Source organism: Nanorana parkeri, unplaced genomic scaffold, assembly GCF_000935625.1.
Source record: "Nanorana parkeri isolate BGI_ZX_2015 unplaced genomic scaffold, ASM93562v1 scaffold773, whole genome shotgun sequence".
NCBI lineage: Eukaryota > Metazoa > Chordata > Amphibia > Anura > Dicroglossidae > Nanorana > Nanorana parkeri.
In genome coordinates, this window is record NW_017307041.1 from 416,276 (window position 1) to 442,462 (window position 26,187).

The 26,187-nt window shown below is 40.8% G+C and overlaps 1 protein-coding gene across 1 annotated transcript in view; it reads left to right on the top strand.

Moving 5' to 3' along the window:
• The first annotated feature begins 413 nt into the window (after positions 1-413).
• RIMS4 (regulating synaptic membrane exocytosis 4) overlaps positions 414-26,187 on the top strand; it is a 146,075-nt gene continuing 120,301 nt past the window's right edge. Inside the window, exon 1 of the mRNA XM_018564701.1 lies at positions 414-692. Coding sequence (XP_018420203.1) covers positions 590-692 — 103 coding nt within the window. The 5' untranslated portion in view covers positions 414-589. The remainder of the gene's footprint in view (positions 693-26,187) is intronic.

The following is a 26,187-nucleotide window of genomic DNA, read 5'->3' on the forward strand; positions in this document are numbered from 1 at the left end:
GCCAGCAGCAGTAATGGTGTTGGCACAGGAGAGGTAAGGGTGGTTTGATTTTATCCAGCCCTGTGTTCATAGCAGACATAAATGGGCTCCTATGGGTACCAGCCAGCGGAGAGATGCTCTGAACGCGCTGCTGACCCCTCTTCTCCGCTGTACCGCTGGCCACGCCCCCCTTTCCTCTCCTCCCGTCTTGATTGGCCAGGACGCATCCTAATAATGACTTCATTCAGCCCCCTCCTGTCATCTCTCTGTGAATGAAGAGGCAGCCAGCAATTTCTGTGCATGTAGAAGAGGAGAAAGGAGGGGGAGCGCAGCCCTATCGAGCTCCAATTTACGGGATCGGTGAGAAGGACCCCGAGATCCTCAACCCCTAACGCGATGGATCTCCTCTATCTGTAAATGCATCAGCTACAAGTTGGGGGACTGCTGTGTTGAGGGACACTTGTTGGGGTGCAGCAGGTGATCGAGGCTTTTTTTTTTCCCCTACCCGGGACCCGCAAAAGCAGCCAAGACGCCTCGTGCGGTGCTCCGAGTGAAAAATGGGGCGTCCAAGCTCCCGAAGCCCCCCACCGACCCGGGGAGCGCCCCGGGCATGTTCATGGAGAGGTCACAGAGCCGGCTTAGCCTGTCTGCATCGTTCGAGGCTCTGGCTATCTATTTTCCCTGCATGAACTCTTTCGATGAAGAAGATGGGGGTAAGGAGCCAAAATGCCATTTTGATTTCCTGTTGCTTTTTGGGGGAAGATTCTACACCTAGACGTGATGGTATGGTCCAGTCATGACTGGACCATACCATTGCAGCAGGTGGGATTGCCAGTTGTGCTTCTGCATGGCTCCATAAAGTAAACTGCTGGGATTGCAGTTTTTGTTCTCTCCGCTAAAGGATTCTAAACCCTAGAACTGGCACAATGGGTTAAGAAGATCAATGCATTGGTTTCTCTAATTAGAAGGTTGCTGAGGCTTGGTTGCTGTGGACAAGATGTGTGAGCCCTTAACTGGTGCAATTAATTAGTCACCTAGCATGTCATTGAGACTATCTACCAAATCATGGCTAGATTAGTAGATAATTGACTAGGACCTCCATCCTGAATATCAGAAACTTCAATGTGTCATTATTTAGCAACATCAGACTTTTCCCACCTTGCTTGCATTTATATATAGTATATGTTTTCTATTTAATGCATAGAAGACATAAAAAGGCATCTTCATAAAGATTAAACAGCTAATGTCTGATGCACAGCAGTAGGTATTTGCAACAAAGAACCATTTGTACAATTTGATATAGGTATAGATCTAAAGTTCCTAATGAGGTTCTTTCTTCCTTCCCATCAGTAGCATTCATTTCCATCTAAATGTAGGATAATTAGATTTGCTTTCAGATTTTCAGTAGAACAATAGATGGATATGTGAGTGTATCAATGACCTGGTGGCTAGCAGATCTGGTAGCAGACGTGGAAACAGCAGCGGACCTCTTGTGCAAACAGGTTATATGGCTGGCAGGCTCTAATTTGTGGTTGTCAGGCCATTAAAAAAAAGGAATTATTTGATTGCCTGTCTGCATATTATAACACATGTGTTCAAATGAACACCTATTGTATTGTGTATATTTCTAGTTTCTTGATTTCAAATGGTGGTCGTTCAGCCTCACAATGGCTCCTTTCTGTGGGTGCTGGCTTATCAATCACAGCTCGATGCTGCCTATTATACAGAGGCCTTTGCTGTGCTCAGTACCGTATATACTCAGATGACTAATTTTGTGTATAGCACAATTATCCTCCTGCAATGGTTCTCTGTTCCTGCTGTATTATAGGCTGGCTGAATAAAAGAAATACACACACACACACACAGTATATATAGTTTTTTTGTATGTACTGTATATATTTTTTTCCCTGTGTGTGTGTATAGTTATATATATATATTTATTTTTATGTACTGCAAACATACAGTATGTGTATATATACAAAGGAATACAAAAATTATACAGTGTACTTACACCTACCACAGGAGAAGAAAAATTACAGTATTGTAGGTTTGATGGAAACAATGCAGAAATCACAATTACTTTACAGTACATGCTGCTGTTGATTTTCTATCAAAAGTAGAAAACCAACAGTTTTGGGCCTTCTTTTGAGAGAGAGAGAGAGAGAGAGAGAGAGAGAGAATTCATATTGTTCTAAATCCTGTATGCAGGTCATCATGCCTATGATATATTGGTACGGTAGATAGAAAATAAATGGTATAGTTAGTTCTGTTAGCTCCATTCCAGGTTATAGCTATTGCAGTAAGTAAATACACCCTAACCTAGTAGGCGTGCATAGTATAATCTTATTGTGGTTTTGTTATGTTAAGATACTGATATTTACTAATAGAAGATACTGATATTTACTAATAGAAGATACTGATATTTACTCATAGAATATACTGATATTAAGTGATGAAAGATATTGATAGTAAGTAAAGACCAAAGTGTAAACATAACAGAGAAACATGGATACAATTATAAATTGTGTGTTTACTCTTGAACAGAGGAACAGACTTTGTTTACTTGTATAGCCAAGTCAAGCTTAGTCTTACTCTATACCCTGGAATAATATCCCATGATCTATGATATTTAGTAACTCATAGCAACCAGCAATATCATATAATGCAGTTAGTCATTCTAGAAATAGTAATTTCTGATTAGCTGCAATGACTTTTTTCCATGGTGTTGATTACAGTTACTACATTTTTACAAAATCGGCCCCCAGTTGATGCCAATGATTTTTTTCCGAAAGGGAAAAACTCAAACTTAGTTCCCCTTTGGCAAAATTTTAAAACCGGCAACCAGTTTTGGCAAATTACATTGGATGATAAATTTATCAAAATTTGGCAGAAGGTGTAATCACATGGGACCAGATTACAGTTCCAAGTAAGAACAGCGAGGTCTATTCACACTTGTCAGTTTTCATGCAGCAAAACCCATATATATAGCTGCAGGAAAATGCATTACAAGTAGAGATCTCATTATCTCATTTATTTTGTTGGTTCACATCTATGCAATGTAGTTTAGTGTGAAAGACAAAAGAAAACTCTATGGGCCCATTCCCACCTACACGTGTGTGTTACCATGCACACAGAACGGTGTAAATCCAACCTGAAGGTTCAGTTCTAGTTGTTATAGGTCTCAGCTTTAGCTTGCAATCACACCTGAGCATAACATATTTCTGACAAGTTGTCAGTCTGTGTTTTCAGCGTTGCTACACACATGAATGCACATTTTATAGTGTTCTGCAAGTGTTTTTGCATATGTATCAAGCTTCAGCTGTTTTTGATTTGGCCAGTGAAAAGCAGTGATCTGTGACATGGTTTTCCATTGTGGTGTTGTGTTATCTTCTGCTCTTGTAGCTCTTGAGCCATGGTGGACCCCCGGAACACTTTTTTCCTATTTAGTCCCATTTAGTCCCAGGACCTCGGCCTCTTGTTTCTGCCCTTAGTCCCCATTCACACCAAGGCGATAGCATTTTTGTGTGTTTCTGTATACGTTTGAGCATTCTTTTGTGCGTGTTTGTGTGCGTCTGATGTATGTACATTAAGTTGCACTTTGTGGCAGATTCTGAGATATTACTGTAAACCGGCAAATATGCACAAAAAGTGCAACACTGCATGTGTTGCGTGTTTCCAGGCGTTTCCCATTGACTCTATGGGGACAAAACACTAATCTGCCAAAAAGAAGCTCTTATACTTTTTCCAGAGACAGGCATTTTACAGAATGCGACAAAACACGGGGGCCATAGTACTGAATGGAATTTCATTTATTGCGGGTTTTGTCGTGCAATTTATGCATGACAAAACGCCTAGGTGTGAACGGGAACTGAGAATCTCTGGGATCATACATCTTCGAAAAGGGCCCTCACCACTTGAATGAAAGCCTCCATATCAAGAAATGGAAGTCCTGAATCCTCCATGGGTTTTGTTTCCTAGGTTAGGTTTGCTAAGCGGAAAAGAGAGCAGTCAATTAGGTGCATAAACATGCAAAACATGCACGTGTCGAGCGATTACGAAGGCTCCTATTGAAGTCTATGGGGCCAAAAATGCCAGATGGGATTCTGGATGTTGTAAGGATGTTTATATTGTAAAGCGCTGCTCAAACAGTTGGCGCTATATGAATCCTGTATTATAATAATGTTGAGCATAGACATAAGGAAGCACACTACAAAACACTTTAGGGGTTATATATGAGTGAATAACCGAGCCGTAATAAAGTGTGCCGAACAAAGGCCCACTTCGGCGATTCACTGCGGCTCAGTACGGCTGATTTCAGCCGTACATTGGCTGAAGTCAGCCTACATTGGCTGAAATCAGCCGTACATCTGATACACGGTACGGCTGAATCAGCCGTACTAAGCCATAGTAAATAGCCGAACTTTGTTCTGCTCACTTTACAACGGCTCGGTTATTCAATCAGCTGCCTTCGGCAGCTGTGTGAATAGCCCCCAAAGTGTTTTGTAGTGTGCTCTGCATGTTCGGCTGAGCTAAACTGCAGAAGGACTTCGACTCATCCAAAATCTGGATCGGCTGAGCCGAAGCTCTGGCAGCTCACTCGCTGCGGTTCACCCCATTCTCATAGGGGCCGAACAGCATTGAGTGAATAGTCGAATGCCACCGAGTGGTGAATAGCAAATCAATGAGAATAGTAAAAAAAAAAAATGTAAAAATTCTTAAAAAGGAAAAAACCAATTGGGCGGAGCTAGCAGTGACAGCTCCGTTCGCCCCACTTCAGCTGTCACTTCATATGCGTTCAGCTCGGCTAAGCCGCTCGGCCGCCTTAGGCTGCTGTAGGGCTATACAGGCTATACTGAACAGAAGGGCTCCGGCGGCCAAAGAGAGCCGAAGGATCAGCCGAAGCTACAGCTGGATCCTTCGGCTCCTCTGTGAATAACCCCCTTTGCTGCCCTTATATAAAAATGTTTCACTCTGGGGGGATACTGCACTATGACTTCTAAATACAATACCGTTATCTATAGAAATACTAGTTGGTAGTCTAATTAAATAATATTTATATTGTATTTTTAATTATAATATAATTGTATGGAAATAATAATTGGGTAAATAAATGCATAAATAAATCAAAAGGTAAAATGTTTAAAGCAAGATTTTATATCGTTGACACAGAAAAGCAGCTTAATTTAAAGGCTTCGGTATACAGATGTAGGCTTATCCTAAATGTTATTTTTGTCTGATTGAGATAATTATGTGTTGAAAAATGAATGCAGTTTTACAGATGCTCCAGTCGATGTGCAGATTTGTTGATTGATGAATTGTTTGATCACATTCAAAAATGCAAACAAATTCTTGAATATTTTTAGCTGACTTTTTTTCACAGCTGAACTCCGGGATAAGCAAAAATTGTCTAAATACAAGAGATATTTGTATACTTCCATAAATCTTGATGTGCTTTGTGTTTTACTTCCAAATCTCTAATCCAGTGTGGAACTTTCCCTCTGTACAGGAGCTTTCTTTAATAAAGACCCATCACTGCTGCTCTCTCTCTTTGTGCAGGGTGACTGGTCTTGTATCTGCCCCTTTCAGTAGTTTTTTTGCAAACAACCTGTAGTGGGTGGAGCCTTCTGGGCCCCTCCCACAGCTCTACTTTCTGCACAGGTTATTTACAAAACAGTGATAATGTCACTGATATTTTTACAAGGTAATATCTAGCTTTTAAATGCATTTAATGCACACAAAGTGTATTTTTATCTTTGCGTCTATTGAGCAGTATATTTAAATAAAAGTTTGCGTGCCCAGAGATCAGCTTTAAAGAAGAACTCCAGGCAGAAATGTTACTGCAAGGGTTAACTGCTCATTTTTTGCCAAGATTAAAAAAATAAAAAAAAAGCTATACTCGGATCCACGGAGCTGGCAGCACTTCCTCCAGCCTCTCGCCTCCTAATTTGCAGCGATGGTATCTGCCTTGGCCTCCTCACGTCCTATATACTGTATTGTATGTTAAGACTTGAAGGTTCCTAGACAGCAGACTGCAGTGGAGTGGGAGAAATGCTCCAAGGACGGGTCTAAGAGACACCCGGCTCAGAGATGATGTTGTGGCACCTTCTTGCTGTGTGATCTCTGCTTGTCTGTCTATTTGCGCTTATTGTGAATAGCGTGAGACTGTGGAAAAATCAAAATGATATGCAGGCATGCATGTGATGAGAATACCTGGGATCTTTTGGAAGTTGATAAGTGTTGCAGCTATGAGAGCTGCGGCTTTAATTCAGGGAACCAATAGTGACGTTTATCTGCCCTTGCTCTCCTCTTGTCCATTCACATAATGCCTTGTATTCTGTGGATGGTTCACATTCACAGAATACAAGGGGATGAGAAACTTCTTGCATTGGCTGGGGACTGAGTGCATTGGAAAAAAAAAATATTCCAGCACTCCATCCGTCCGCTGTGGTGTCCATGATGGTTGATAATAACAATGTATTAATATTTTCTATAGGGCTGGTACTGATTAAAATTTTCGTGTTCGATTAATCAAATTTTTTTTTTAATCGATTAATTTCGATTAATTATAACGCACATACAGATCCAACTACATTGGCCTATACACATACAGCACAGCAATGAAGTAATAAAATGAACTAGGATCACACTAATCCAGCACGTTATTAATTTCACGTGCCCCACTCAATATGGCTGCCGCTTGAGTGGGGCAACTCAGAATAATAACCTGCTGGATTAGTGTGATCCTAGTTCATTTTATTACTTCATTGCTGTGCTATATGTGTATAGGCCAATGCTGAACCAGGATTTCCCCTCCTGGTCTAGTGAGGCATTGGTGATGTAGCCAGGGTCTTACCGGTTCCCGCTGGGAAAGCTACATCACCAGTGCCTTCCAGGGAGATCTAGTTTCTAAACTGCATGAACCTGTAAGATTATGGGGAAAACAAAGATTACTTTAATGTTGTGTGGTGCATGTGTGAGATCAGGCATACGATGTTTGTCTCTCATCTCTTGCATTCACTAATCCCCCCCATGATTGGATGAGATCTCACAATAAGTGTTGCTAACCGTGTGTGTGTGTGTGTGAATAAATAACTTACAACAGCATACCTAGCAAAGGCTGTCACAGAGGTTAGCGTAAAGTGCACATTACACTTACCCTTCAGGCCACTTTAGACTTTTTAACCTTTTTGAGTTCTTCTTTTAAGAGACTCTGTCATTTTATAAGTAATTACCTGTGCTGAAAAGTATGAAGTGCAGACACCCAGAAATGCCAGGCACATACCTGCAGCAGATTTCAGTATCTTCTTCACCTGATTGTTAGGTGGTATAATTGGCCAAAGCTTCCTCTTAGGGAAAAGTTGCCCGCCCCTCCCTCCTTGCACATTCCCTTCGGCCAGTGAGGCAGTCAATCACAATGATGGGTGCATTCAAATATTTGGGTGCAAGAAATCAATAGCTCCGTCGGCTAACGAAGGGAAGGGGGGAGGAGTCAGGTGACGCCACAGACATCGACGTCACCGGACTCCTACCCCCTTCCCTTCGTTAGCCGTCGGAGCCACTTGGGGAAGGGGGGAGGAGTCTAGTGACGTCGATGTCCGTGACGTCACTGGATCTCCGACGGAACTCCCTGAAGCCGGCGGAGAGGTGAGTACCGATCAAAAGAATTTTAATCGATCAAAAAAATTAACGATTAATCGAGGAATTAATAGTTAATTTCCGCAGCCCTGATTTTCTAGTATCCTTAATTTACAGGGCAGAACCACCAGATGTATCCAATTGAACATGTTTGGCTGCAGCTGCTCCAGCATTGGTCCGATTTTTGGGACCATATATGATGTGGTCTATCTGGCTAATGATTCCTATATTTTTGTGATGATTGAGAGGACATGTACTAGCGCTATCAATAATCTTGCATGTTGTTCACTCAAGAGATAAGCACTTAATTCCCTCTCCACTTCCAATCTCTGGTGAGCTCTGGCTGTGAGGGGATGTTTAGTTTACTGATAGTAATATTTTAGAACACATAGAGACACATCTAGAAGGTGCTTCCTGTTAAGAAGATGTGCTCTGTGGGGTTTAAGTCCTGTCTCAGGGTTTAGGAAGGGAGGCAAAAAAAGTTTTAATTATTTGTACCTCCAGTAATCAATTAGGTGTAAGACCATAGATTCCTAAATTTGCTCTGAAGAACAGAATTGGTGTCCTATAAGTAGATGGGGAAGCCTTTGGGACCCCTTCATGATCTATCCTCAGAATGCTTAAAAGTCTAAGCTGGGTTAGGGTAATGGCAAGTGAATAGTACATTTCAAAGGGTAGTTATTGGCCCCGTTTTGTTAAAGGCATCCCAGGTCCATAATACCTGTCCCCATGGTCTTGCTTAGGTGGCAGGCAGAGCTTGGTACCCAGAAATCTAAATGGAAAAGTGACTCTTGCTTAGGGTATATTCTTATGGAGCCATCTTTTCTGAGTGTATTTTTTGTGTGAATTACCAGTCTAATGCCTTTGTAAGGACTACAGCTTTGTCATTTTATTGCACATTAGGAAGTCTTAGTAGTGTAGGAGCTACAGAACATTGCTTATCTTAAGTATATTAAATCATCCTACCCAGCTGAAATGAGCTGGTTACTTAGGTCCTGTACTATTTTATCCATCAGTGGCTAACTGCCGCTTTGCCTTTTGTTCATGTGTCTTTCCTCTCTGTGCAGTCAGTAGGTTCACTTCCCCATTTGGGTTAAAGTGACAATAAACTTGGGGAGTTAAATAATTAATAATGCATTCAAGTACCTTAACTATTAACAAAAATGTATCTTATTTGTGTATCACTTAGCTGATGCTCAAATCAACTCTGAATTGGTGCTGACACTGTCCTTCCTTCTGGAGGGTGGCTTCTTTTGTTCCCCATGGTCCCCGTGTGTGTTGTAAAGTAGCCGCCGCTCCAAGCTCGCTCCCATTATTTGAATACAAAATCAATACAGACAAGTAAACTAAACATGAGATTGTAGTCCATCACAGGAGTGAGCTTGGAGCAGTGGCTACTTTACAACACACACAAGGACCATGGGGAACAAAATTAGCCACCCTCCAGAAGGAAGGACAGTGTCAGCATGAATTCAGAGATGATTTGAGCATCTATAGCCGAGTGATAATCAAAAAATAAGATTGTTAATAGTTAAGGTACTTGAATGCATTTTTAAGATTTAACTCCTGAGTTTAGTGTCACTTTAAAGTCTGGACATGCAGGCTATTTTTCCTTATTTTTATTTATCTTATCATTTACTTTTTTACATTTTTTTTATCATTTTTTATCTTATTATTGTTTTTTTATAATTATTTTCTTATTATTTTCTAATTTTTTAATTAGTTTTTACTTTTTTAATCACCTTTTAATTTTTGTATTTAATTATTATTTCTTATTATTTTTTTCTAATTGTGGCCTTGTGGGGAATCCGGGCCTGCTGAGGACCCCAGTGCTGCAAGGCAGAAGTGCTGCCACTGTTAAAATGCAGAAATGTATGTCAATGTGAAGCAAACTTGTACATTCCCTTTCTGGTGCAAAGTAACAGGTTCACTTTTAAACAGAAGCAATACAAAAAAATTTCCGTATGCACTAGGTCAGTTTAAAGTAGAACTCTGGCATCCCATTCAAAAATTAGGTGTTGCAGCGCTTATTTATAAGTGCACTTCCACTTACAGTTTTCACTTAGTCCCCCTACAAAGTCCCACAAATGCCTGCTGATCCTGCCAGTGAAGTCTGTCTTGTGCAGCTTTCTGTGATGGGGTGGCAACAATGCTACACTGCTCCTGTATTCAGAACAGAGTTGCTACTCTCATGTGGACTGTGATAATGCAGGTTCATTAGAAGTGAGGACATCGAGGTACATACCACAGATAGAGTGGAGGTGGAAAGGGACAGAAATAACAAAGATATACTTACCTGAACCGATTGGCTGTTAACCACTTCCGGGCCGCAATACGTCTATATATAGCGGCCCTTTGAACTGGTTAAAACAAGAACACAGCCGTGTTCTTGGTACCGCTTTTTACAGCAGGCGATTGCTGTTAATTTACAAGTGATCCGGCGTCTGTACAGGCGCCGGATCGTTTGTACCGTGCTTGTTAGCTCCCTATGTAATAGCAATAGGGTTAGTGGAAATAAAATAAAATAACGTGTTAAAAACTTTAAAAAATGAAATTAACATATAAGAAAAATTATAAAATGGCCAAAAAATTTTTTTTAAGACCCCCGCCACCCACGTGCACGCACATACACATGCAAACACGCGTCGGTGCGCCTACGTGCGAAAACGACAATTGCGCTACACATGTTACATATCGCCGCGAACGTCGGAGCGAGAGCAATAATTCTAGCACTGTCAATGACTGTTAAACTGATGAGCGGTAAACGCGTTTAAAATGTTTCCTATGGGAAATTATGGGTATTTACTTTTTTTGCGGCTTCACGGGCGAACGCAATTTTAAGGCTTTACATGTTTGGTATCTCTTTACCCGACGTGATCCCGTCTTTCATATCTTACCAAAAAAATGGGTATTATATTATGTTTCTGTGCACTAAATTTTAATTTAGTAAATTTTTTCCTAAAAATACGGGTTTGATAAACATTTGCGCAAAAATCGTGCAACGTAAAAAATTGCACCTAGCATTTTGTTATTCTACAGGGCCTCAGCTTTCAGAAATATATTATTGTTGGGGGTCTGAAGCTGTTTTCTAGCCAAAAATGTATATTTTATCATGTGTGCGCAAATAGTAGGAAAATGCCCCGGATGGCAAGTGGTTAAACGAGTCCCTGCCACCTCACTCCCCCCTCCGCACTGGGAGGGCTAAGGTCCTGTGAGTCATCATGTCCTATAAAGTGTATAGGACGTGAGGATGCCGAGGGACATTCTATCGCTGGAGCAGAGGGGAAGACAGCCAACCGTCCCCGTGGTTCAGGTAAGTATATTTTTTTTATTTTTGTCCCTCTTGACTCCATCTGTGGTATATACCTCGACGTCCTCACTTCCAATGAACCTGCATTAGACGTGTGACATCACGGAGAAACTGGACAAAGCTGCAACAGCTCTGTACTGGCCTCTGTACACAAAAAGTGCAGTGACATAATTTGTGATGACACTACACTCCTGATGTAACAGGACAAAAGGGGTCTATTTATAGACATTTCACAGAGCCATTCCCCCTGCAAATCTCTGTTTTCGCCACAATTTGCACAGAATGAATGTTCAAACATTTTTGCTATATTTTCTTTTCAGGTTGTATCTCTGAGGACGTTCGTTCTGTGTGATTGGATGCAAAAAAATGACATTCTTAGTATAAATAAATATTTTTTTAGGTGGAATGTAATATTTGGACAATACAGCACTATGGCCACAAGATGGAGCTGAAGAGCAAAGGAAATAAATGCTTTTTCCCCCTATACTCACCAGCCCCATCCAGTGGCCATAATGCAGTATTTTCCAATATTACCTTCCACCTAAAAAAAATGTATACTATAAATGTTCATTTTTGCTGCCAATCACTCAGAACAAACGCTCATAGAGAATCACCCGATGAAAGGCTCTGCAAAATTGTTTTAAAATACACCCTAGAGTATAGTGAAATCTAGTCGAGGTGAGGGAAATTTTCAAGTGTTCTGGTGACAAGTGCCAAAACAGAAAATTTTGCTGAGAGTTACTATCATTTCTTATTGCATCTCCAAGAGAGGAAGTTAAAGGAGAATTATGAGGTGAGTGATTTTCACTCAGCCTCATAATCTGAGCCGACCTGTGACAATGAAAATGAACACATACCGTCGCTCGCTCACTTCTCGATCTACCTTTTCCGGCTGCGGAGTCTCAGTATATACTGAGCTTTGGGTGACGGGAGGTCGCTAGTTTGTGTCCTCCCGTTACCCTTCGGAGAACTATGGGGAAAAGCACTGACCCCATAGTTCTCCTTTAAGGGAAATCTCCCTAGTGGGACAGTCAACCAAAAAAATAACCTGATAGGGGTTTTAACCCTTTCCTGCTCTATCCAGTTTTGCCCGTACATACACCTCAATTTTGTAGCCTGCAGTAACAAAGAATTACACCTTTTAATCTATTTTGCGACGGGCAACATACACACCTTCCTCTTCCATTTTATACCTGTGGTCCAGTAATGGCAGCAAAAATGTTTCTAAATAAGTCATGAGGTTTTCAAGCCTTTTGTTACTTGCAAAGAAATGTTTTTATATGTCAGTGTATTGTGGCACACACAGGATGAGATGGCCCACGCTGTCTTTGCAGTATAATGGCTATTGGCTATTAAATTGTGGCATCTGTAGGGTGAACATATGTTATTTACAAAGAGAGCGCTCCCCCATTGAGTACATGTAGTCTGTGGAGCTGTATTGTTGGAAAATGGCACCGAGTCGCTATTGTGCAAACCTTGTGGGCTAGCAGGCATGCCCTTTATGTTAGACAATTACCCCCCCAAAAAAATACACAGATGCAATATATTACGAACTACACTATGCACTAAACGTAACAATGCTTTTCAACATTCTACATTGTTCAAGGTTTAGATTTAAAGTTAAAATATATATTCTTGAAAAATAGCATTTTGTCTTAAAAAGAGCAAAGACACGGGAACGAGAACTCCTTTTATTTCTGTGTAAAGCAGGGGTGGGCAACGCAGCTGTGCTTTACCTACAAATCCCAACGTGCTTCTCCCTCTGGTAAACATGACTGTAACTGTCAGCCTTGCGATGCCTCATGGGAATTCCACATAAGCTGGAGAGCTGGAGTTGCCCACTCCTGGTGTAAAGGCATTATTATGGCCTTAGTATTCATTTATTTTAGTTTATAAAAGTGATGCCCTGTAACTAGAAAAAGTGAATTAAGGACATGGAGGGACCACTTGTGGGGTGGGGTAGCTACTTTTAGTATCTGACACGTTTTTAATTTTAAACTGCTGTTGAACATTTTCATTGGCACGATAGGATTGTGAATTGTCTAGTTCAGGGGTAGGCAACCTCGGCATTACAGCGGTTGTGGAACTACAAGTCCTGTTTGGAATTGGCGTGTCATGGTTGCCTTCCCCTTCTCTAATCCTTCCATATCCAACTAAAGTCTGGAACTCGCTGCCCCTGGAAGTGATTTCAGCAAAGAATGTGGAAACATTCAAGAAACTCCTGGACGAGTTCCTTGGAGACCATAACATACAGGGGTACAGGTACGCCTAAGATCAAAATCACACATGGACTAATACACATGCACACACCTGCTCAAACATAAATACACACACGCAATAGGTTGGACTTGATGGACTTATGTCTTTATTCAACCTCAAATACTATGTAAACTTTAACATTTTTATTTTTTTAAATTACTGTAAAGGACTGCTCCATACTGCTTTGTCTTTTCTCAAATGTTGAGTGACTCTGGACACTTGAGTGGCCACAGACACCTCAGAACCAAGAACTATTTCACTATGGTGATGACGTGCATGAGAGCAGATTTTCAGAGAGTGGACTGTGTCCAGAAGAGATTGGGATGTCTCCATATAGCGATCTTAGTCCAAGTGCAGTGTTGGTCATTCTGATCAGGTAAGTGTATACGTTGTTGGGGACAGAGCATATTGTATAGATAAGAACTGGCTTCTCAGTCTGCTTTGTGTAGACATTTACAGCTTACAGAATTGCAGAATAAACACAAGACCATGGTCACCAGTACAAATAAATGGATGCATGAAAAAAAGGTTTTGCCTAGACATACACTTTTATAATGGAAGCAAAGTATGAGGATACCAGCATTGTGAAATAAATTAAACAGAATTAAAGCGTGAATAAACTAAAAAGCAAGAATTGAATATAGTTCAGCTTAATAATTACAGCTTGCGTCCAACTTATGAGGTTTTTCTAGTTGTTGTAGCTCCTAACTAAATTGAATTGGACAAGCTGGCTTCTGAATTCCATATTCATTTGTCCACCCCTGGTTTATTGTGCACCTCATCTATTTTCACTATGTTATTAAATAAGTCCAAATGAGTTAGGAAATAAGGGAACAAAATTTGCTGTTCAGCCAGCAATAAAGTCACATTCCTTTAAGTAGCCTTCCTCTGACAGTGCGCTTATGGCATATGATCAGAGAAAATGATATACCAGTTGAATATATGAACAGACAATACAATCTCATTTGAATATCTTGTAATGAGATGCATGTAAAACATAAATGAATATGCGATGCCTCATTAGTAAGCATTTGCATACTTGCTGGGAAAAATTCTGATAAGTATTCATATCATATACAAAGCTGCCGAGCTGTCAGCCAGTGTTCTGATTTATGGTGCCATACCATGGTCCATGCTACTGGCTCCTGTACATTTTATAGTCTTAAAGGGACAGTGTTTTTTTTGTTTTTGTTTTCTTTCCATATCTTTTTTGCTCTTCCTAGCCAATTATTTAACCCAGCAAAATTGGTATTCCCATTGCTCTAATATCTTATACAGATGTGTCTTGATGCAGAGAAACCTAGAAGAAAAAGAACAATAATATTTTAAGAGCTTGTACACAGAAACCAGTTACCCAGAACTAAGTGCTTCTGAGCAATTTTTGTTGAGACATTTCAGTGTACAAAATGGCGTTTGACAGGCAAGGCTTGCATTTGCAAGAAAACTTACTGCTTCTGAGAGTATTAAGGGGCTGACATGAATTCTTGTAGGCTGCTCAGCTCTATGAACATTGTCCAGCTTTGGGGCATAATATCTCATTCTGAGTCATCAAAGACGATGACAGGTGAGCATTTATCTCCCACTGGGCTTCACAAATACTAGCTGGTGCATTTATATGCTGGGGTACATTTAGTTTAAATGAACCCAATGTAGTGTTTAAAGTCATAATCATGGATGTCAATACAATGGTGACCACTCTGCCTAAAATGTAGCATGCAGTTTCTGAGCTGAGTCTAGAGGTCATCATAGTGCCTATGAGTCATTGGCATATGCTTCCACCATAGAGAATGTTTGTCTTCATGATGGACAGATCTACACAGTAAACCTGCGAGCGATGAATTGAAGGGCATTTAGAAGAGTGTCAGCAGTAGGGATTGTCATGCAGTAAATTATATTTTCCAGTCATGCAAATTAATAATCCCTCAGCTATGTATACTGAATGGTGAGGTTGGTTAACTCAAGATGCATAATGAATAGGTTCCCAGTGATAAAGGGAAGCCAAAGGAGCATGGTTGTCTTGCCACCATTATACTCAGTGAGAGAACTGCCTATTTAAAAGCCACTCTTACAGAGGCTCTTGAGGATAAGGCTTTAGAGAAATGAAATCTCCAGAATATAGCTGTTTGGTTTCCACCTCCATGTTCTTTTCTTTTAGATATTTTAAATAGGAGGAAGTACAGGACCTGGGTATAGTGCTAAGGTGCATAAATCTGGTAGCTAGATCTGCCATGACCCAGCGTTAATGTTCCAATGGGTAATCATGTTTAGTCTTAAGAATAGGAGAGAGGAAATGCCCTGCATACACCTCAAGAGCTGGCCTATCTTGGGGGAAAACAGGCAGCAAGTGGAATCATTGCCCAAGAAAACCATAAATGGTCACACCGTAACTCAGGCTTTAGACCTTTATTTCCTGACTTTTGAAGATATCCTCACATACAACATGCAATTACAGTGGAAGTTGCTGCGTCCAGTACTTTCAAAAAATACTTGATCAACCTGTAATTAAATAGACTCTGTCACTTTGCCCATTTAGGACTGCCCATGCTCGTCAAATGCTCTGTGACTCCATTGGAGCCACTAAGGAATAACAGTGCTTCTGAATATGAGGTACAGGTGGGTTAGGAAGTGGCCTTTAAAGGGAATCTGTCATTTTAGTGGAATTACGTTTCAAATAATATTTATGTCTTTTTGGTAAGCATATTGAAAATCTTGTTCCAAATGTTGTCCTATTTTGTATTGTGCTTCATTTTGTAGGTAAAGCAGGATACCCCTGTTTACCATGGTTCCTCACAACTGTCTTGTCTAGCTACATCAAACAATGGCCAGTAATCTTTTTCCGGGAACACCTACATGTTATCACTTTCTGTCATTTAAGGGCACAAAAGTGTGTGCACACAGCCCAGTTTGCAGGACGAAATATCAGCAGAGGGGTGCAAATGATTTTTTTAAATCAGGCAAAATTGCACATTCAAAGTCAACAAATTGTTTTGCACATGCAAACACTTATAGTTTTTCTTTTAGTTAATCACACCAATAGAATACTCTACATGTGCAAAGTGCAGCTTAAGTATGTATATATGTGGTAGGTTACGTTTGTGAGTTAAGTGGTAAGAAATCACTTTAGGGCTATGTTAAGAGATTTGATGCAGCTAGACAAGACAGTTGTGAGGAGCCATGGTAAACAGGGGTATCCTGCTTTACCTACAAAATGAAGCACAATACAAAATAGGACAGCATTTGGAACAAGATTTTCAATTTTGCTTAAGGGATAGTCGAAAGAAGAACTCCATGAATTAACAAAATTAACCCTTGCAGTGGGGCCACCACAAGGGTTAACTCCTGTTTTTTTCTTCTGGGACCGGAATACAGAAGATATGCTCACCTGATCCTCGGTCCTTTGACGGTCAGCGCTCATCCCTCTTCCACTCCACTCTGGCTTAAGGTGCCCACACACCTTACAATTTATCTGCAGATTTTCTGTGGTCAGATGGAAAAGGTGCAACAAATTCCTCCATCTACACTTAACTGTGTGGATGGAGTAATCTCCACCTGGGCCAATCTGTTGCACTTTTTCCATCTGACCACAGAAAATCTGCAGATAAATTGTAAGGTGTGTGGGCACCTTTAGGTATGTCCCTATGTGTTCTTTGGTCTGATGCAGGTTAATGGACCTGCATTAGATGTGATGACATCATGAGTTATGTGATCGCTAGGGCCCAGGGGAGAAGAGGCAGAGCAGACCAGTCTAGCAGCCAGGCAGGACTGAGGATCAGGTGAGTTTATCTTCTTTAATCCAGCCCCTAGACCAAAACAAGCAGTTAACCCTTGCAGTGTAGGGGTAGCCCCACTGCTGTAATTTACATAGTAAATACCTGTAGTTCATCTTTCAGAGTGAATTGTTGAATTGTAGAGGTCAAATTAGAACTCCAGACAAAAACAAAAAAGATAAAAATGAATAACCTATTAAAATAAAAATGATCAATTCATCCACAGCACTTTTTTTTTCTGCTGCTAGATGTCCTCAGTCTGATGGCCAGCATCATTCAACCCACTTCCTTTTGGTTGCTTTGGCACTGGCATTTTCTCAAGGGAACAGTTGCTCCCCACCTTAATTGGTCCGAATATGGCATTATTTTGGACCAGTCCTACATGGATAAGGCCTTCAAACATGATAATATAAAGAAGAGCTAATTAAGATGGGTCAGGCAAAACTCTGAATGTTAATATAAACTGTACAAAAGGGTGATGTAAAAGTGCAAAGTAATAATGGATATTCTTTCAGGTTAAGTGAACCTTTAAAATATCTGCATGCATCTGTGAATATGAGCAGACTGATGTGGATGTCCTATTGACACTACTATTATATACAGTTATTGAAAGGGAAGGCACAAGTCGTATATGTATTAATTGCATCTGCTTCCTGCCCATAAGGGATGCTGTTTGTTGATGATAATGAGTATTGATATCTAGTAAAATGTGCATACGCGTGAACAACTATTCACAGATTGTGAGATCCACTTGTTTTTATGTAGAGTATATGTAACTAATATATGTTGTGTGATTGGATTGGAATATTTGATCAAAGTATTTAAAAGAGGCCTTTAGTGAAAAAATAAAAAAGCATGGCTAAATATGTAAAGTGACTGCTTTTGGACACAGTGGAAAGAATGTTCCATAATGTTCCTGCTGCAGGTCAGATCCGCAGGGTTTGTTGCAGCAAGCAAGCCATTCCACGCCTTTAGTATAATGTATGTGCATGCCAGATTATTGCACACATCGGTATCGTGTATTAACATTCCAGATTATTGTACCTGGACATTCAGCGCACATAGAAAAGCCAGAAAATGGCAGCTGCTTAATGAGTTTATTTCTAGTAGAAGAAACCTATGCAATCCACCAGTAAGGCTCTTACCTCTTCTCCTGTGAATATCTGTGTACATTCCATGGTGGTACTGGTGCAGTTTGGCAGTTTGCTATGTACAATAAATCACCAGATGCAACCAGTAGTTTATTATAAACTGATATCCTGACTTTAGGAACTATACATAGTAAACAGAAGGTATCAATGATTTCCCATCCTTAAAGTAAACCTGTTGAGAAAGAGATATAGAAGATGACGTTGCTGACCTGAATATTCTAGTTGACAGGTGGTGTTGCTCACCATCTGACTTCAGTACATCTTACTCAGTGAGCCAGAACAGGTAGGGAGATCAGGAAAGTCGGAGAAAGGTCTTTATCTGCATATTTGTTTCAAGTCAGTAACTCACAGTATTTGGGAAAGTAAGGTCCACACGACAGCCAGGCATTTTTAGTAAGATAGGTCAATATTGGCAGTCTCCATGTTTCTTTCAATTCCCTGTGCAAATCATCCTGTCTCATTTATGCTGGCTGCATTCTGTTAACTGATATAAGTAAGTGATAGGGTAGGATATCATGAAAAGCATGGCAGCACGTATCAAGCAGTTTTGGAACAGTGCCCATTTCTTGCAAGCAAGAACAGATGAAGCGTACTTCCATTTATTCAGACTTGTAGCAAATCTGTCTTTGTAACGCTTGCTATGCATGGAAACTTGTTCCAGCTCTGAGGGGCCCATCTGCAGAAATTGATGGCTAACTCTTACACAGATGTCTGGTACCCCCAAACACCCATATAGTGTAGATAGACCCATACTAGGCATACTCCCCACCTCCACCTCTGTTGGAGAGCCAACATAATATGCAAGATATTGCTGTATTAATGATGATGATTAAGTAGTAGCAGTAGTAGTAGTAGTAGTAACAGTAGCAGTAATATCATACCTCCCAACTCTTTCTCATTTGGAACCAAATTCCTCTGTCCCTTTTCCCCCTAAGTTGTCCCTGTTTTTGATTTGATGTACAGATATATTTGAAAAGGTTCTATTTAACCATCAAAAAGTGTTAGTCTGCACTAAAACCATTCATATTTCTTAATTATTTTGTTTGCGATTTAAAAAAGCCAATATAAAGGAAAAATATTGATGAAAAACCACAATTCTGGGTTAACCAATCATTTTTGGGATTTAAATTTGCATACCTGGGGGCATGGCAGGGGTGTGTCCATTGGCTAAATGCATTAAGGGGAATTTATCAAAACTGCAGCACAAAAGATTTGGAGCAGTTGCCCATGGCAACTAATCAGCTTCTATCTTTTATTTTCAAAGCTTAAGTGAAGAAGAATAGAGAAGCTGATTGGTTACTATGAACAACTGCTCCAGATTTTGTCTGCTCCAGTTTTGATAAATTCCCCCCTTTGTGCTGAAAGGTGTCTGGGAGGTATGTTATTATTACTAATATTATTGATATTATTATTATTAGGGATGCACAGATACTGTTTTTTCGGCTACCTGAGATAATATTGGTACTCGCCGATACCGGTACTTCTGCTAGCATGGGGCCAGCTTCCTAGCCAATCAGGAAGTCGGGCACTTACCCGCTGTCCAGCTTCTTGATTGCCCAGGAAGGCGGCTGGATGTTGATTGGCCGGGAAGCCGGCTTCCCAGCTAATCACCATCGAGCCGACTTTCTGGCCAATCAGGAAGCCGGATAGCTAGTCATTACCCGCCGCCCGGCTTTCTTTTGCCAGGAAGCAAGCTCCATGTTCCCCCGCGGCACTGCCAATCAGAGGAAAACTCCCTCTGACTGGGAGTTCTGGTATCGGGGGTAAGTATCGGAGAATTGGGGTGAGTATGAGTACTCGCCCAAATACTCTGTATTGGCACCGATACTGGTATCGGTGCATCCCTAATTATTATCCTCATTTGTGGCACTATTATTTAAAGTAGTATTTATTAAATTATTTTCATATAATAAATGGGGGTCAATGACCAATTTAAAATTACATGAAGGGGTTGATGAGTTCAAGAGTTTGAGGATCCCTGCTTTAGAGATTAGAACACTGCATATAAGATCGTCTTCGTGGACCTCAGGGTAAAGATCTGGCGGCAAACCTGATTTTTTGGGGGATTTTCTTTGTGTGCATTGTACGTGAAAAAGGATGTTTGCATCATTTCTAAATCCAGTGTTACATATCATTGTGTGTTGTTGGCTTTATAAATGGGAAGGGATATTAGGACTCCAATATCCTTATATTTAATGTATTTTCTTGACCTATATATTGGAGAGCCTACTACATAAATTTACAGGATTGATCATGGCCGCGCTGTCACATTACTCGACTACGTCAACTCGCTTTTCCAGGAAATGAGTTTGTCGTGTGCTATAGTATTATAAGTCTGTGTCATGCCGTGTTTAGGAAGACTGTCAATTTCACCATTCATGGTATGTTGTCATGCCAACCTAAAGCGCATGCAATTATTTGACATAGCAACTCGATGTATATAGTTAGAAATGACATAAAGGACGACACAAGGAACCCATTTGAGAGAGAATCACCATTCCTGTTTGTCCTGGGGACAAACAATGGAAGGGGGCACTCCAATTGGGACAAACAATGGAAGAGGGCACTCTATATGGGACAAACAATGGAAGGGGCACTCTAATGGGGACAAACAATGGAAGAGGGCACTCTAATGGGGACAAACAATGAAAGGGGCACTCTAATGGGGACAAACAATGGAAGAGGGCACTCTATTGGGGACAAACAATGGAAGAGGGCACTCTAATGGGGACAAACAATGGAAGGGGGCACTCTAATGGGGACATTATCAAAACCATATAATTTCCTGCTTTTCATGAAGCAATACAATTAATACTAAACAGAACTAAGTTCAGCTTATTGGTTTGGTCCTCTACAACAGTCTCATTATCTCATGTGGCACCTCGAGAAAACTAATTGCCCACCCCCTAAGATATGGGATCAACTGCCCTTTGCCACCCATGTGAAGGGGACCTAATGATGGAGTTCAGCTATATATTATGAATGAACGGTAAATACTGGGTGTTGTTAGAATTCTAAAATATAGGTCAGTGTGTCTCACTCACGCTATGGCGAGGCACTTTTTGTCATCTGAATGGGTAGAAAATTTTTTCCTAACCCAATCACTGTTCTATAGGATCCGCTGTGCCCACACTCTGCTCATTCACATAATTACTGCAATACATGAGCCGTGCCGTCCAATCCTGTTACAGCGGAGAGATTAACTGCAGCCCACATGCATTGTCAGAAGAAATGTCAGTATCCATAAAGCTATTTTTGATAGCGTTTGCCGGTGGCTAGAAAAGAACTTTCAGTTTATTTAATGCCTGGAGCTGAGCAAAATCCACTTTTAAGTTCTCCTGTTAATTTCATGGCACTTTTTGTAATTGTCCTGATTTTGTCGAGAGGTGGATGATTGCAATGTGCTATAAAGAGCTATTTTGGTGGCCATGCCGATGACGCACTTTTAGAAAATGCGCTGAGAATAATAATGGTTTGCCCTGTGTATATTCCCAATGGGAGCCAATTGCCGATTTTTATTATTATAATTTTTTTTTAAATAGGTCATTTTATCACATACCCGAGTAAAACCTTCATAACTTCCTATTTGCTATTTAGAGGATGCAATGGACACGCAGCATGTTATCTGATGCTAGAATTTGCTCATTGCTGTCCCATTATTTCACATCAGGAGATGAAGCTTTCAGGATTTAAAGTGAACCTGTCATTTTGTCCATGTAGTGCAAAGTAACATGTTCTCTGGATAGCCCGCCACCCCTTCTGCTTTTATGTACCTTTCCCTATTTCACCAGTCATCTTGTTCTCCTAACGGAGTAATAAGTAAAAGCTGAACAAGTATTATTTAAATACAAGTGTGTACTGGTCACTGCTGCGGTCTCTCCTTGTGCAGGGTGACTGATCTTGTCTACACCCCCTACTGTTGTTTTCAACAGGCAGCCTGTAGTGGGTGGGACTTGCTGGGCCACTCCCCCTGCTTTATTTTTTGCACAGGCTTTGTGCACTCAGTAATAATGTTACCACTTCTTTTACAAGGTAAAATTTGAGTTTGCTAAGGCATTTGGTGCATGCAAAGTATATATATCTCCTTTGTGACTACTGAGGAATATAGTTCAATAAACGTTTCTGTGCCCGGAGTTCAGCATTAAAATCACTTTGTAAGCTTTGTGTAAGTCTGTGTTGAGGCTTACACAGGGCTTATAACTTTTCATCCCACCCCGAGTGACATCACCCAGGCCTGGTACTGGTTGCTATAGGTTACTGCATTTTTAATTAGGGATGCACCGATATATCGGCCGCCGAAACATATCGGCCAAAAATTGCACTTTTGGCATAATGCAGGAAGTGCAATTTACAGCGGTGCATTCGTTCTTTCTCTCCTCCCCGCTGGGTGCTGCTCTGTGTCCCAGCCGGGAGGAGAGAAACTGTCACAGGGGGCCGAGCGCTGCAGGAGGAGAGCGCTGTGAGCGGCCATCGTCTCTTTTCCCTGCACCGCTCAGCCTCCTGTGACAGATCAGAGAAGAGAAGTGTGGGCAGTGACTGCCAGTGCTGTCACAGGAGGCTGAGCCCTCCTCCCGCACTGCTCGCTCAGCCTCCTGTGACAGCGTGTAAGGAAGGAGGGCGGTACAAACACTCATGGATCAGTGATCGCTAAGTATTTGTAAATAATTGAGGACAGAGTATGTTTACTATATCCTCAATTATGAATGAATGGAAAGTGATCTACATCACCTCCTGTTCATTCATAATTGAGGATATAGTAAACACACTATGAACCCCTATGAACAGGAACACTCAGTATAGAGGATTCCTGTTCATTTATAACAGGGGCTGCAGAAAAAGAGATTGAGGACTCTGTGTCTCGGTTTTCTTCCTGACATTTTTTTTAAATTAAAATTTTCATTTCGGTGCAACTCTAATTTTTAATGCTTTCTTCTATGCATTCTTAAAACTGCCTATAGATAACATCAGGAATATTTTAGAGTAATGAATTCACCTTTATAAATGTAAGTTATATCTCTATTTTAATAGAAGTCTGTATTGCGTTTTTACGTTACTCTTCTGTAAAGAGGAACTCCAGGAATTTCAAAAGTTAACGGAATAGATACACTCATCCGTTCCTCGGTCCTGCCGCAGTCAGTACTCACCTCTGTCCTTTTTTGCCCCGGCTGTGGTATGTCCTCAAATCTAAAGCAAGTAAATGGACTTTGCATAAATATGAGCACATCAGCAGGGCTTTGACTGCCGGAGCCCGGGTGGGGGAGAAGAAGTTGTGGGGCTGGTCTAGCAAACAGGAACGATCAAGGATCGGGTAAGTATATTTCCTTTATTTGAACCGGTGCCATTCTGCATTCATTGCTGTATAATTTTACACTTTCCTTTTCACTATATTGCACACCACTATTTTTTTTCTTTTCTTTTTTACTTCTACCGCTCCAAGCTCGCTCCTGTGATGGAGTGCAATCTCAATACAAACTAGTAGTCCATCACTGGAGCCATTTTTAAAAATGTATTTTATTGTTTATCCGATTAACCGATTAATCGAACTTAATAATCGGCTAACTAATCAATTTGAAAATAATCGTTAGCTGCAGCTCTAAATGATATCACAGCTCTATTTGTGGGTTTTGCTCACCACCCAATGCAGTGGCCTTGTGTGCATGTTGCTGAATTACAAATGAGATGGCTGTGAGTTCAAATTCTCAGGTGACCACCTTTTCAGCTTTATTTAATAAAGTTGCAGAAACCAGCAACCAACTGGCTTTCAGATAAGTTAACCTTTCATATTGGTTGCTATGGCTTATTGCAGTGTAGTGTTATTGCAGTCAAGATGGTGTCTTGTGGGTCAAGGCAATGGACTCTTGCAAGTAGAGTTTAACTAGATTAGACTAACCTTAAGGAGACCAAGGGGGAGACTCTTATGGTAGTAATCACGTGGTATACTATGTAATGATATCACAGCTCTGGTTTTGGGTGCCGCCCACCATCTATGGCAGTGGTGCTGTGTGTATGCTGCTGACCACAAAAATAAAATGGTTGTGAGTTCTAATCCATGTGCAACCACCTTTTCATATTTATTGACTATAATTGTAGAAACTGCAGAAACCAATAGCAACCAATTGGCTTTCTGACTAGGTAGCCTTCTATATAGATTGCTATGGGTTATTGCGCTGTGGAAGCAGCAGCCAAGATGGTGCCCTGTAGTTCAAGGCAATGGACTCTTGAAAAAATAGTTTAAGAAGGTAAGAGCCTTTAGGAGGCCAAGAGGGACACTGCTCTAGGTCTGATGGCAGCAATTTAACACAATGTTTGACCATTAATCCACTAATTACATGGCAAGCATTGATATCACAGCTCTGGTTTTAAGCCCCAACCCTCTTTCTGAGGTGGTGGTGTTGTGTATATGCTGCTAACCTCAAAGATGAAATAATTGTGAGTTCAAATCCTCATACAACCACTATTTCAGATTTATTTATTAAAGTTGTATAAACTGCAGAAACCAATAGCAACCAATTGGCTTTAGACTAGATAGCTTTTCATATTGATTGCTATGGGTTATTGCACTGTGCAGGTAGAGGGCATCCTTTTTTTTCAAGGCAATGGACTCTAGAAAGTAGAGTTTAACCAGAAGGGAATAGCCTTTTGGAGGCTGTTTGACCATTAATCCACAATTCGTATGGTGTGTAATGATATCACAGCTCTGGTTTGTGCCCCACCTACCATCTGAGGCAGTGGTGTTGTGTGTATGCTGTTGCCAACAAAAATAAAATGGCTGTGAGTTCAAATCCCCAGGTGACCACCCTTTCAGATTTATTTATTAAAGTTATAAAAACGGGTGTTCTTTGGGTCAAGACAATGGACTCTTGAAAATAACTGAGTTTTACCAGGTGGAGATAGCCTGTTTGAGGCCAAGTGGTAGACTAATCTAGGTCTAATGGCAGCAATTAAATACAATGTGTGACCATTAAACCACTAATTGCATGGTATGCAATGATATCACAGCTCTGGTTTGGGCCCTGCCCACCATCTGAGCCAGTTGCATCGGGTGTATGCTGCTGACCTCAAAAATAAAGTGGTTGTGAGTTCAAATCCCCAGGTGATTTCAGATTTGTTTATTAAAGTTGTATAAACTGCAGAAACCAGTAGCAACCAATTGGTGGCTCTGGGTTATTTGACCTTGCAAGCAGTTGAGATGGTGTCTAATGTCAGCAATTAAATATAATGTGTGACCATTAAACCACTAGTCGTCTGGTATGTAATGATATCACAGCTCTGGTTTGAGTTCCACCCACCATCTGAGGCAGTGGCGTTGAGTGTATGGTGCTGACCGCAAAAGTAAAATGGTTGCGAGTTCAAATCCTCGAGTGATTACCCTTTCAGATATCTTTATAAATTTGTAGAAACCAGTACCAACCAATTGGCTTTCAGACTACGTAGCCTATCATATTGGTGGCTCTGGGTTATGAAACCTTGCAGGCAGTTGAGATGGTGTCCTTTGGTCCAAGGCAATAGACTCTTGAAAATAACTGCATTTTACCAGATGCAGAAAGTCCATTGGAGGCCAAGTGGTAGACTAGTCAAGATCTAACGGCAGCAATTAAATACAATGTGTGACCAATAAACCACTAATCATATTGTAGGCAATGATATCACAGCTCTGGTTTGGGCCCAATCCACCATCTGAAGCAGTGGCGTTGGGTGTGTGCTGCTGACCTCAAAAATAAAATGGTTGTGAGTTCAAATCCCCAGGTGACCACCCTTTCAGATTTATTTTTTAAAGTTGTATAAATTGCAGAAACCAGTAGCAACCAATTGGCATTCAGACTAAGTAGCCTTTCATATTGGTGGCTCTGGGTTATTGGACCTTGCAGACAGTTGAGATGGTGTCCTTTGGTTCAAGACAATGGACTCTTCAAAGTAACTGAGCCTAGTGGGAGGCTGACCTATGTCTAACGGCAGCAATTAAAAATAAAGTGTGACCATTAAACCACTAATCGTATGGTATGCAATGATATCACAGCTATGGTTAGGGCTCAACTCACTATGTGAGCCAGTGGCGTTGGGTGTATGCTGTTGGCTTGAAAAATAA